This window comes from Aulostomus chinensis, chromosome 24 (genome assembly GCF_037954235.1).
Source record: "Aulostomus chinensis isolate RoL2024-O1b breed Wild chromosome 24, RoL_Achi_v1.0, whole genome shotgun sequence".
In the NCBI taxonomy this organism is placed as follows: Eukaryota; Metazoa; Chordata; class Actinopteri; order Syngnathiformes; family Aulostomidae; genus Aulostomus; species Aulostomus chinensis.
The window spans coordinates 1721344-1733958 of NC_141343.1; the positions used below are offsets into that span (position 1 = coordinate 1721344).

A 12615-nucleotide genomic window follows, 5' to 3' on the forward strand; every position below is an offset into this window, starting at 1 on the left:
ACAGAGCTCTTCTTGATGTTATCGTAAGAACATCCTAACCTCTGCTCCCCTTGAACCGCTGCTCCACACATAGAGCTCGCTGCTCATTTTGATTAGAATCGCCCCCCCCCCCCCCCGCTCCCGCCCTCCAGCACCCCAGAGGTGTGTCACTTAGCGTTTCTGTGCTCCTAATCCAAAGCCGCAAAGATTCACGAGCGTGTTGTTTATCTCTCTTGAAATAAATATCATATGAGCCGGAAGGAAATTATTGAATTAACTTTTCAGAGGAGGCTGCACGGTGGTGCAGTGGTCAGCACTGTTGCCTCACAGCAAGAAGGTTCTGGGTTCGAGTCCCGGCTCGGGCACAGGATCTTTCTGTGTGGAGTCTCCATGTTCTCCCTGTTCCTGCTGGGTTCTCTCTGGTACTCCAGCTTCCTCCACAGTCCAAAGACATCAAGAGGGGACGAGGCTGATTGATTCTCTAAATTGACCGTAGGTATGAATGTGAGTGTGAATGGTTGTCTGTCTCTATGTGTTGGCCCTGCGATGGACTGGTGACCTGTCCAGGGGGAACCCCGCCTCTCGCCTGCAGATGCTGGGATAGGCTCCACCCCCCACGACCCTTACTAGTAAGGAATAAGCGGAAGATGACGATGGATGAATGAACTTTTCAGAGGAAATCAGCACTACAAAAGTCAACATTTCTCATGAAAAATGTTTGTTTGACTTCACTCAGTTGTTTGGAAATGAAAGCTTGATGCTTTTGAATGGTTAAACAGCAAGTGTTGTTAGCACGGGCACATCTTTATTCCGCAGCCGTCTGCTCTGTCTTTAAAATGCTTTGGCGACCTTGAGCTTGTATAGCAGAGAGTCCAAAAGCCTGAGCTGAGAGAGAAAACATGTCAACATGACTGGAGCAGTTTATATCTGCTCCTCTAAAGGTGTCCGTCTACCCGTTTATTTCTTTTCCTCATGAGGAAGATGAGCGAGAGAATACTCACTGATTACGTTCCACCTGTAGCACCAGTTGGAGGTCACTGGAGGAGAGCACGATTTCCCCGTTGACAGGATACTCCTCCTGTTGGGTTAAAAACAGAGATCCAATCAGAAAAAACAAACCATGTGTCAATGACACACCGAGTAAGGTAGGAATGTGCCCTAAAATTTGACAATTCATAATTGACAAAATTTGACAATTAATAATTTGAAAATGGTTGAACGACCCTCATCTTGAGGTCAAAGGTTCACGCAAGCTTCAGATAATTCAACAGTTTCTTCTGCACAACGGAATAAATCAGATAATCCAACACTTGCAACTTTAAAAGCATTTATGGGTCTTTAAAATCTTTAGAATGATGGTTGCTAACAAGGGGCTAATGTCAGAGGCTGCTGATGCTGCAGTTCTGTCAGTGCTAACGTTAGCTTTGTGCTAACCATTCTAACAGTTTAAAACATCATAACAGCGGTACGCAGTGGTGGAGATAAAAGAAACAACACAACTTTGTTCATCCAAAAGCTGATTTATACAAAACACACTGTGACAATCCCATTAGCTTTTGGTGGAGGGGAAAAAAATCGAGACGCTAACTTCCCATTGAACTACACACACACAAAAAAAGAAAGTTTTATTGTGGATGGAATAATACTGATACTAATTTCTCTGTGTCCAGTATAATTCATTTTGTTTATACTGTATAAATTACTTATAGTACATATAATATTATTATATTAGATTAGATTGAAAGAGGAGAAATACTTTGTATTCACATAAATTTGATTAAATTTCAATCATTTGTTGAGGAAGAAAAAAACCATGATAAGGTTCTTTAAACCAGTTTCTGGTTTGGGAACAGAAACTAAAATACATGATCTGAGGATAGTAATGGGTAATAGAGGCAGATATACCAGTGACAGGAAATCCTATTTGGAAAACTCTTAACCGTCTGTTTTTCTGCAGACAAACAGACGGTTAAGAAATAAAACCGCAGAAGAAAGCGCTCTTTCATCGTGTTTGCGTTCATACAAGTAAAACACTTTGTTCACCAATAACAAAAGGCAATAACATGAAACTATCTGCATTCCGTTTCAACTGTCAGAGTTTGCTTTGATGAGACAAGAGCCAGAAACCCCCCGAAAACATTACAAGTCAAAACCTGAACAACTGGATGAGTCCGACCATCTGAATGGCTGCAGTGGTTGACTGTGTTGTCGTAAAGCTCATTTATTCAGTATTAGGGTGATGCTGTGCTGTGCAAAGTCCACTCTTTCGAGCGCTTTTATAGCAACAATCAGAGTAGATTAATTACAGACACTTAACAGTCAGCCCTTGATGAACAATCAGAGTGGAATCAAGACAGAGAAGGAAAAAAGATGCTCCTCATAGATACTGAGTAATTGGTTTTACTACTGCCTGCTTGCTGCACCAGCGCAGTAAAGCGTTTCAGTGGGGGGAAATAGGATCATGCCATTCTGCTTTATAATATTGGCCAAATGTCTTTTAGAAGACCTTAATGGAACACCTAATTTACTTTAATGCAAAGGACTAAAGGATGAGGGGATGATGTTCTTCTGTGCCATTGTAATTTTCAGTCCAACATGGTGGAAGCTTCTTCCTCAACACCATCTTTGTTGCAGTGCATTATGGGTTAATGAAAGAGTCCAACAATCTAATTTGTTGTCTCTAGGATGCACTGTCAAGATTCTGTTACTGCATCGCTTGTTTCTACGTGTCGCAAGAAACCTAGTTTAGTGTTTTTTTTAACCAGATCTTGTATCACTTAGCAAGCACGGTGGGTGTAGCGCCGTACGTCACTTCCTCTTCGAGTGCTGTGAAGTGACACTGCACGCCTGTCAGGAGCTGGTGTGTTTGTTGACTTAAGAGCACGTAGACGCAAGTGAACTGGCTGAACTCGCATCACGTGTCCTCTCGCTGTCAGTCACTGTCACAATCCCTCATACGTTTTACTTATTTACATTCACAGGCGCTAAAATATGTCTCAGTTCCAATTTCGCAACCATAGCTAATAGTCTCAATAATGCTTTCAAATGAGTTTCACTTGTGGACAATCAAATTGCTGAAATCTATTTCTACATATTTAGAACCAATGACATGGAGATGAGGAGTCTTTCAAGATCCCTTTCATCGATTTCCCAATGTTCCATCAGCACATTCATTTCATCTCGCCTCTCAAGTACTGCATTATTGAGCACCTGCTGATCCATACAGCCACCATACTGCCACCATTTTCCTGTTGAAAGAAGTAGCTTTGTGGGAACAAAAGATCGGGGAAAAAAACAGAGGTAAAAGTGAAAGTAGCGGGGGAGGCTGCACTGAGCACATTTCTTTAACTTTCCAGAGCCAATAACCCATCCATTACTCCCTTTTCATGATTGCAGATGAAAAAGTAAGAACACCATTCACAGCCGCTGATTTTTTTCATTCTTCAGGCAACTATTACACATCAGAAGTACAAACGCACGTCTATCCCACGTTGCCTTCAACAAACAAATGCACTTGTCTTCATTTAATGATCTTTATCGCCTCATTAACATATGCAGATTCTACCAGAAGTGTTCCAGCATTTTCCCTCTAAAAAAAAAAGGGGGAATATGGAACGGAAATTCACCCAGCTCAAAACCTAACATGACCTAATATTACAGGGAATGTGTTGTGTTGCGAATGAAAGCAGGAGCATTACTGGGACGGACCTTTTCCACTGTCCTCCACAGGACGTCGTGCCCCGCCCCTTACTGGCATTGCCAGGTCATGTGGGAACAAGCGCAGGATAAGAATGTTCCAGAAAGGAGCTGCATGTACGAATGGTGAAAATTCCTTGTGCTGGATTAGATGTTTATGCTAGCACGCTGGCCACAGCCAGCATGACTTTTGCAAAAATCGAAGTATGTCAATCATCCGAACTGAAGCTGATATTTCGTCTCTCAGGAAATGTAGTTGAAAGTAATGGGCTAGTACAGTGCGCACCTCACTAGTCCAGCTGGCGAGTGCAGAAAAATGTGAAGTTCTAACCCCATACTTGAGTCTGGAAGTTAGTCTTTTGAACCAATCCACTCTTAATACTCACTTTTCATATACAAAACAAAAAAAAGCCAAAGACAATGAATATCCTAGTTTTGTCAAAATGAATTGGAATGATTACAGCTGACTTGTTTTCTACACCTTCCTTAAGTTCAGCAACATTCATGTTTTTTGCTCTATGACACATGCATGAAGTATGAATCATCTAAGAGCATCGGGGACAACCGTTTCCTACAGTAGAAAATGGAATCTTCATCATTTGGAAGTTTCTCTTGCGTGCAGCTTCATGCAACAGAGTTGATTTGTGGAGAGAGAGAAAGACGGACAGCGGGATGTAGCCTGGAGGAAACTACGCCAGTATTTGTTGACATTGCGCAATCAAAGTGTGTTTGAGGTGTTGTGGCCTCACAGAATTTTTTTTAATCTTTTTATTTTTGTTAAATTCACCATTTAAATGACTTTTTAAAAAATATATCAAATGACCATGACTGCCTAGCGGAACAGCATCAATTTCCTTTTCCACTTTGCTGGCTTTCCTCGTATCTTCAAGCTAACAGCATCTCAGGGGCAATTTTTTTCTACTGATTTAGTTTGGAGGATCTGCACACTGAGTTTGTTATAACGTATCTGCAAATTTACTGATCAAACAGCTTCCAAATCCTCACACTCCCTCCGACACATTTGTTGATTTTTTTTTTTTTTTTCCACAGCAGCAACTGCTGTTTGTGCTGCGAGTGATTTGGAGTTGCTCGTGTGATTTCTGCGGGTTACTGTATACCAGCCCCCCCCCCCCCCCCCCCCACACACACACACCCCCAAACCGGCAAGGAGGGCGAATAAACATAGCACACAAAGTTTTAGCATGTTTAATTCAAACTTTGCGTTCCGGTCTGTCATCCTGGGCTGCAAACAGAAAAATAGGGTTGATGTGAATTGTTCATCTGAGACAAAATGTTTTTGTTTTTTTTCAAGCTGAAAATATTTCTCCTGAATTGAACAATTAAATCAAATTATATTGTTGTAAGGGAGAGAACCCTAAAAAAAATGTTTTTGCGATAACATAAAAAAGTAAATTGAGGTATAAAAATTAAAAACAAATACATTATTCTTATAAAATCTCACCTCAACTTCTCCTCTCAAGTTCCATCAACTTGAACATTTTAAACCATCAGGGGACTTAGTCAGGGCGGCATGGCCCAGAGGTAGAGAGGCGGTCTAGCAACTGAACGGTCGCTGGTTCGATCCTCACTTCCCCCGGTGACATGTACAAGTATCCCTGAGCAAGACACTGAGCCCCTGATTGCTCCTGAGTGGCCTGTGACAGACCAGTGACCCATCCTGGGTGAACCACACCTCTCGCCAAATGTCAGGCTCCAGCCCCCCCCCCGTGACCCCTAAAGGATAAGCGGAATAGAAACTGGATGGATGGAGGACACTTAGTTTGAAGTTGTTGCAAAAAATAGTTTTACTGTATATCAGCAAAGATGGAAAATGAGAAGAGTTGGAGAAGGAAACATTTAACACTAGAAATCAAGTGACAGTTTGGGTTTTTATGCTGTGTATAAATCTATTTTCAGCTTCTCAGCCTGTGACTTTTCTTAAATAAGTGTTTTTATGTTTTCTGATCAGTCCGTCTGCAGAGTTTCCTCAGTGATTTGGTGTTTATCCCTCTTAAAAAAATTAAAAACGCATTAAGCAGCTGACAGTATGTGTGCATTTTATCTCCTCCTACACTGGAGTTGCTGTGTGACTGTTGCCGGATTCCTTGTGTTAACACAAACTGTAGAAAAGACACTAACAGACACGGAAAGAGAAACAGGAGCTGAGATAATAAAGAAATGGGAAAAGACAAATCGATTGTGAGAAGCAAGAGGAACCGGACGAGGGAAGTGAAGATGATGATGTAAGACATTTGTTGAAGTGGTCATGCCGCTGATGCTTATCTGCTTCTCTCTGTGCTGGAAAACAGTGAGGAAGCACCCCAAACATCAGATGGAGCTCCAAGCCTGGACATTTTTGTGCTCTGCACCCCCCATGCCAGAGGAGAGCTTATTAGACGGATCAAAGCCTGTCTCATCTACATGCTAAGAATATGATGAGAGGGCCCTGATAATCCTCCCTTTCCTCCTGAGAGGCAGCGATTACCATACAGGGTTATGAACAGTAAACATACAAAAGAAGGAGATGATGATGATGATGATGATGATGATGATGATGATGTATGCACACTTCAGATCTTTGGTGCGATTGTGCTCTGCCGTTGTGAGAAAAGCCATGCTCCCAAGAGGCTGGTGTCAACTGTAACATGATGCCAGGCAACCACCCCCCCGACCCCATTTAGTGACAGTTGTGTGTTCATTTGACAGCACGAGGACACACTGACAGCTCCGGTGGTTGACTCTGCTACATCACAATCTGGGATGATACACTGAGGACAGGAAACACAATCAACCAAAAACCCACTGGACACCAATGATCAGACCAGGTGTGATGATCAAAACCAAGTTAGCATCCAGCTAGCACTCTATGGCCGAGCCGCCAGCTTCAGCCTGCTGTCGATCCTGAACCTGCCCTCCCTTAAGACTGTGATACAAAAGTGAGAGACCCCACAAATAGTTACATCTCCGATAGCTCAGTTCTCACACACCACACAACAGATTCCATCCAATGACAACCAGAGTCTCAACTGACCAAACTCTCATGAAGGAACGTGGCAAGAAGGTGAACAAAAGTAGCAAACCAAAACAGAGCTAAACATGGCTAGCTGTTAGCTACCTGGCTGGTCCATTTCTGAAGTCTGTAGCCATGTCTGCGTTTTTTTGTGCTTCCACCTTCGGTCAATTGAATTCCTGATTGTGGATTGTCGAGCAGGACAGAACGACTGTCAGAGTGCGAGCTCGGCTGTCCAGGCAACATTGTAACTACTGAGCATGTTTAATATTTAAGATTTCGAATCTTCAGGGGGAAAAAAAAGGCAAGATTATCTATAGAACCATCAGCTAACCACTAACTGGAGGGGGGCAATGGGAGCAAAATCGGCCAGCTTATCTTGTAGTGGCTTTGCTTATACTGTACAGTGCGTGTCCAATTTCTGTCCAAATATTTTTTGAACCATATGGCTTAGAAGTGGGCCTGAACCTCAGGTTCATTGGGTGTCATTTTGCTGTGCAGAGTACAGGAGGGCGCATGGCCCAATCGCAGCCTGGAGTTCTCGCACAGCAGAAACAGAGCCATAAGCCATTTGACCAATTTTGATGAACTCGTCCAAAACTTCTTCTTCCTTTTCTTCTTCAGGGTGGAGATCAACTTCCTTGGAGCTGTAAAGTAAATCTTTATTGATATTTAATCAATGGCCAGAATGCTGTCTAGCAGCTATACTGTGAGAGCACATGAATCATGAGTATTCTTGGCTGAATCAAATCGGCCTGTCTGTCAGACAGACGCTTCCCCACAGGGGTGATGATACTGCCCCGTCTGCCTGGAATAGTCTCGATCAATCTGGAGCAGTCAAGATTTGCAACACGGTGACATCATCATATTGACATTGAAGGCTACAATTTTCCCATCCGCCCAAAAAAGGTTACATGGTGTGTGCTTGTATGTAGAGGATATATAGTAAAAGGAGCGCTGCATTTCTTTGAGTTTCATCATTTTTGTTTGCAACTTCGAACCACTGACTATACCTGAAACCAGAAGTGACTTCAGTTGGCTCAACATGCTATATTTCCACCAAACCAACACAAATGTAGAGAAACCATTGCTATTATTCCATCACATATCTGCCGACACCAAAATAAATCAAACTACAATCAATAAAAAATGGTGAAAAAAATGAAGCCCAGTGCCTGAACCATTCTCTCCTCGCCTCCTTCTCGACTGTCTCTCTTATTGGAGTGAAACTAGGCCATGAAATCGTTAAAGGAGCAACAGTCGTCTCCGCTGCAATTTCTCTCGATCAGTCAGGCAGCGTGGAGAAGGGCCCGGGAAAGGTGTGAGTGGAGGGCGCTTTACAGGAGGAGGCAATCACATCTGAGACCCCTGAGAGGGCTTGGAGAGAGAGGGCAGAGGAGGACAGAGGGATGGTGGGAGTGAGTGAACTCGCTCTGGTACTGTGTGAGTGTGTTTGTAGGCTGCTCGCGAAATGACAAGAGGAGCCTCTATAATTCGTCTATGTCAAATGTGCGTCAAAGGTGCGATAATTAAACAATAGAGGGGGTAAGGGGGCTACGGTCACACACACTCACTTAAAACCCCCAAAACACACACACACACACACACACACAAATAAACCCTCCAGAGTTCAGATGTAGACAGACTTCTGTGAAGGCCAAAGAGGCCAAAGAGAGGAAGTGATCAGTATTTCACCACAAGATCATCACGTCAATTCTGTGTCTTTGACTTCTATGGAATTTCCCCTTGGGGATTTATAAAGTATCTATCTAAAAACTTGCCAGTATCATAAATCTCATTAAGACTCCATCCATCCCTCTTCTTCTACTTATTCCTGTTAAGGGTCGCCGGGGGGGGCTGGAGCCTATCCCAGCATCTACGGGCAAGAGGAAGGGTTCACCCTGCACAGGTCACCAGTCCATGGCAGGGTCAACACATAGAGACAGACAACCATTGGCTCTCCCAGCCACGCCTACGGTCAATTTAGAGAATCAATCAGCCTCGTCCCCTCTTGATGTCTTTGGACTGTGGAGGAAGCTGGAGTACCAGAGAGAACCCAGCAGGAACAGGGAGAACATGGAGACTCACCCAGAAAGATCCCCTGCCCGAGCTGGGACTCCAACCTGGAACCTTCTTGCTGTGAGGCAACAGTGCTGACCACTGCACCACCGTGCCACCCCTCCCTGAATGTTTTTTTTTTAATATTCTTTCTATTAAATTACATTTCTCATCCAATTTTTATATCAATTATCTCATCACCATTTGTTGATTCTTGTTATTTGAATTTTCTGCTTGTGTCCTACTGGAACCTTCACAGATAAATAAAAGCTATTATTTGATTTAAATAACGCATTCTAAACCACCAGTTCACCAGTGGTTAACACAGTGATTCTAATACACAGTGTGTAATTTAAAAATAAACTGTTGTCATCATATATTTAAGCTTCTTCAATTGTACAGTAAAAAAATGTGTTCACAGTTTTTGAGACGTTTTAATTACTTATGACCTAATGCACTCTGTAATCATATATCTTTGTGCATTTTACTCTTTTTAATGTTTTTATTGTACATTTAATTTTTGTCTCATGTGCCTCGTGTCTTTTCACATGATTTGAAAGTTCTTGTAAAATGTTCTCATCTCTTCACTGTGAAGCACTTTGGGCTCTAAACTTGTTTCATGGGAGGTTGAAAAATAAAGTTCATGTAGCATGAATAGATTCTTCGCCGTTGCTGTTATCATTTCAAGTCATGTTCAACTCGATTTAGCTCATTACAAATATGAGTCAGCATTTTTGCTTTGGATACATCTCTGCTTTCCTTCAGGCGTATTCATTAACATGTTGAATTCCTACTCTGGAATCTGCAGACAAAAGCAGAAGCTGAACTCTGAGCTGAAGAATCGATGGTTCTGGCTTCATTACTGGATCTATTTTGAGTCATCAGTTGTGATGCTGAGCCTGTTTAGGAGTGTGCTGGTGTTTGTCGGGATCTTCCGGGTTGGGATGTAGCACCCTCCTGCTGTGAGAGACAGAGAATCCAGGCTAATCACATGCGTCACAGATCCTCTCGATGAATTCACATTGTCGAAGTTGCCAAGCGACAGACAACAAGGAAACCTAATGGGCTGCTTAATTGCTACCAAAGCCATGTAAGATGTAATCCGGGAAAGGATGTTATTGTAATCATGCAGCTGGATGTCTGTGTTGGGCAGGCAGGCCAAAAACGGAATTTTTTGCTTTAATGCCAAAGCAATGCTGAATTGTTGTTTTTTTTCTTTCTTTGGTTTCCATTTGCAATTATTCCAAACATAAACTTTGCCTCTGCTGAACAAACAAATGGCTTGCAGTCTGAGCCACTTTCTACCAGGCAGATGACGTCGATGGAGGGGATACAGCAGAGGAGAAGAAGCCGTAATCAGTGAGGGAAGAAAGGAGATTTCAGGTGCATGGCTTGGCCCTGAAAAGAAGAATTTATCATTGATTTAATCCTCACAAAGCTGCGATGGAATGGAGATGAGAATAAAGTCAAAGCAGAAAAACTTCACACACTTTCTCCCTGCTTCAGTCTGACCATGGCCAAACACAACCGAGCTCGAACTCAACACGCTCGCTACGTGAGTGGCGGGGAGGTAGCAGCCGTCAACTCCACATTCGCTTCACTGTTGAGAGTCAGAAATCCCTCATCGAACTAGGAGGGACCGTGAGGCGGGTTTCCATCGACATATCTGGATTTGAATTTTGAAGTGAGACGTTAAAAAAGGTGGATGGAAATGTCAGTATTAAAGGAAAGGCCCCAAATGGGAGATGGAAACACACACGTTTAAACTGGGATGTAGTGAAACTTTGTCTCTGTCTCCAATCAGCAGCAGCGCGTCCACAACTGCACAGCTCGTCTTCTTCTACTCTGTTGTGTTACACTGCCTGCAGCGTCACGTTCTGGCAACAGTTTCCAATAGTCTCAGTTTTGGATGAAACTTATGAATGCATTGTAAATTGAATGAATATTAGTTCATAATGATAAAAATATAAAGAGCAAACAAGCAATTTCATCTGAAGCACCGGGACTTAAGTGGACTGTTACATCTCCAGTTGCTGAAGATCTCACCTTCCCTGCCTGACTAACCAAACAACCAATTTCCACTTCAGAATAATTCACATCTTTGTTTTTCCTCTTCATTGACTCTTTGCTTTTGAGCTCACCATTGGTATTACCTTATTTCCACTTTGTTTCCCTCATAGAGACACTCAGGTGATGGTGGGTGGTCTCTGCTGAATGCAGGTTTAGGAACCGATAAACCAAAGTTCAGGACCAGGAAGGAACCTCTACTCTTTCGTTTTGCTTTAGCCATCTTGGCTTTTCTATTCATATGCTTTTCCATATCCCATAAGCTTCAAGAATACTGCAAATTCAAACGCAAACAACCTGCAGACAGACAACTGGCTACACCTGAATTAAAATGTCACCGAACAAAGTTTACATCTGACAGAAAGTTCTGTCCGTCAATGTTCTGTCATCATTAAAGGAGCATGGAACTCCAAATGTCACTGCGTTGTTCGTCCCTGATGAGAGGGGACACAGATGAGAGTTTGTTGAAAAGGAAAATGTGATGACCAGATTGGTGATCTACAGCTCCTAAGTGAAGTCATTTTATTCAAAAGCAGTTCTGGTCTCAAAAGTTCACAACAAGATTCAAATGCATCACTTTATACAAAATCTAGAAGTCTGTTTCAATCAAGTCCATCTGAGACCACATCTTTTTTCTTGCCTCCTCCCTTCAATATTCCAATGTTCCATCTGTGGCTCCGCACAAATTTCACAGGGCAATTTCCCAGCATGATACCTCTCTCAAGCAAAATGGAAAAAATCTTTCTTTATTCTACTTATGGTTCTAAATTGTGGTGAGGAAACAATCCAGCCTGCAAACAAGCAACAAATATACCCAATTAGAGCTGAAGGAGTTGTAACCCGACACTTTCACTTCCTCGTCACCAATCTGTGAACCAGCGCCATGCATCATTTCAGACCACAGACTCATTCCTCACACTTCAGGGTGTTTTGAATGGATAGGACTCAGACATGTTGATGAATTAAGCTCTTATACAAGTGAGCGTGAAGTGCATACGGAACCAGGGAATGTATAATCCGGCACTCTATTCGCTTGTCTAAAAAGAATGTGGTTGTTTGTGTACTCAGCTACCTGAGCACCATGAAAACACACGTTTACATGCACTCCTAAAGGGTAATTTATCAGCTCGGAAGTGAGTTGCTCCCCTCTCATCCAGCTAAGAGTCTTCTTTGTCACTCTTCAGCAGGATGAAATGTTTTTGGAAATGTACATGGCTGGCTGGATGAACACTAAAATGAAAAATGGAGAGCTCTTGTTTGCTATATTGCTATTTTATCTTTGCTGAAAAGCTTCTGTGTTTTCCTGTTCAATCTTCGCCTGCAGCCAAGCAAAGTTACCACCGCTGCTCTGAAGCCATTTACAAATAAAGATGCTGTTAGGAAAACTAAATGTGAGCAACTTGACAGGGCTCTCTGGTTTCAGGGTAATATGAAAATATTTATTCTGTCCTTTTCTAAAACCTGTACAATCATATAAAACCCTTAACTTGAAAACATTTACTCATCAATGATGTCCAACTCCAAGACCAAAAAGAGAGCCAAGCACATTCTGATGCGGTGTGGCCTTTCCAATGCTTGTCAATGACCATTCTAGATTAAATATTATAGAGAAGCAAAACGGTCCCGCCTGCACGTCATATTCTACACCACTGAGTTGAATTCATGCATCTGCACAAATGGAGTGCGTACAGACGCAAGGGCTGCGAGAGGGCTCGCAGCCGCTCACGCACATCCAGAAAAATGTCACATGACAAGCACGATAGCAGTCGCTGAGGTGTGGTTGGGCTTCAGAGCGTGTGGGTGGG

General features: G+C 42.7%; 1 protein-coding gene across 1 annotated transcript in view; it reads right to left on the reverse strand.

Moving 5' to 3' along the window:
• adam19a (ADAM metallopeptidase domain 19a) overlaps positions 1–12615 on the reverse strand; it is a 158976-nt gene that overhangs the window by 90737 nt on the left and 55624 nt on the right. Inside the window, exon 3 of the mRNA XM_086197197.1 lies at positions 981–1057. Coding sequence (XP_086053323.1) covers positions 981–1057 — 77 coding nt within the window. The remainder of the gene's footprint in view (positions 1–980; positions 1058–12615) is intronic.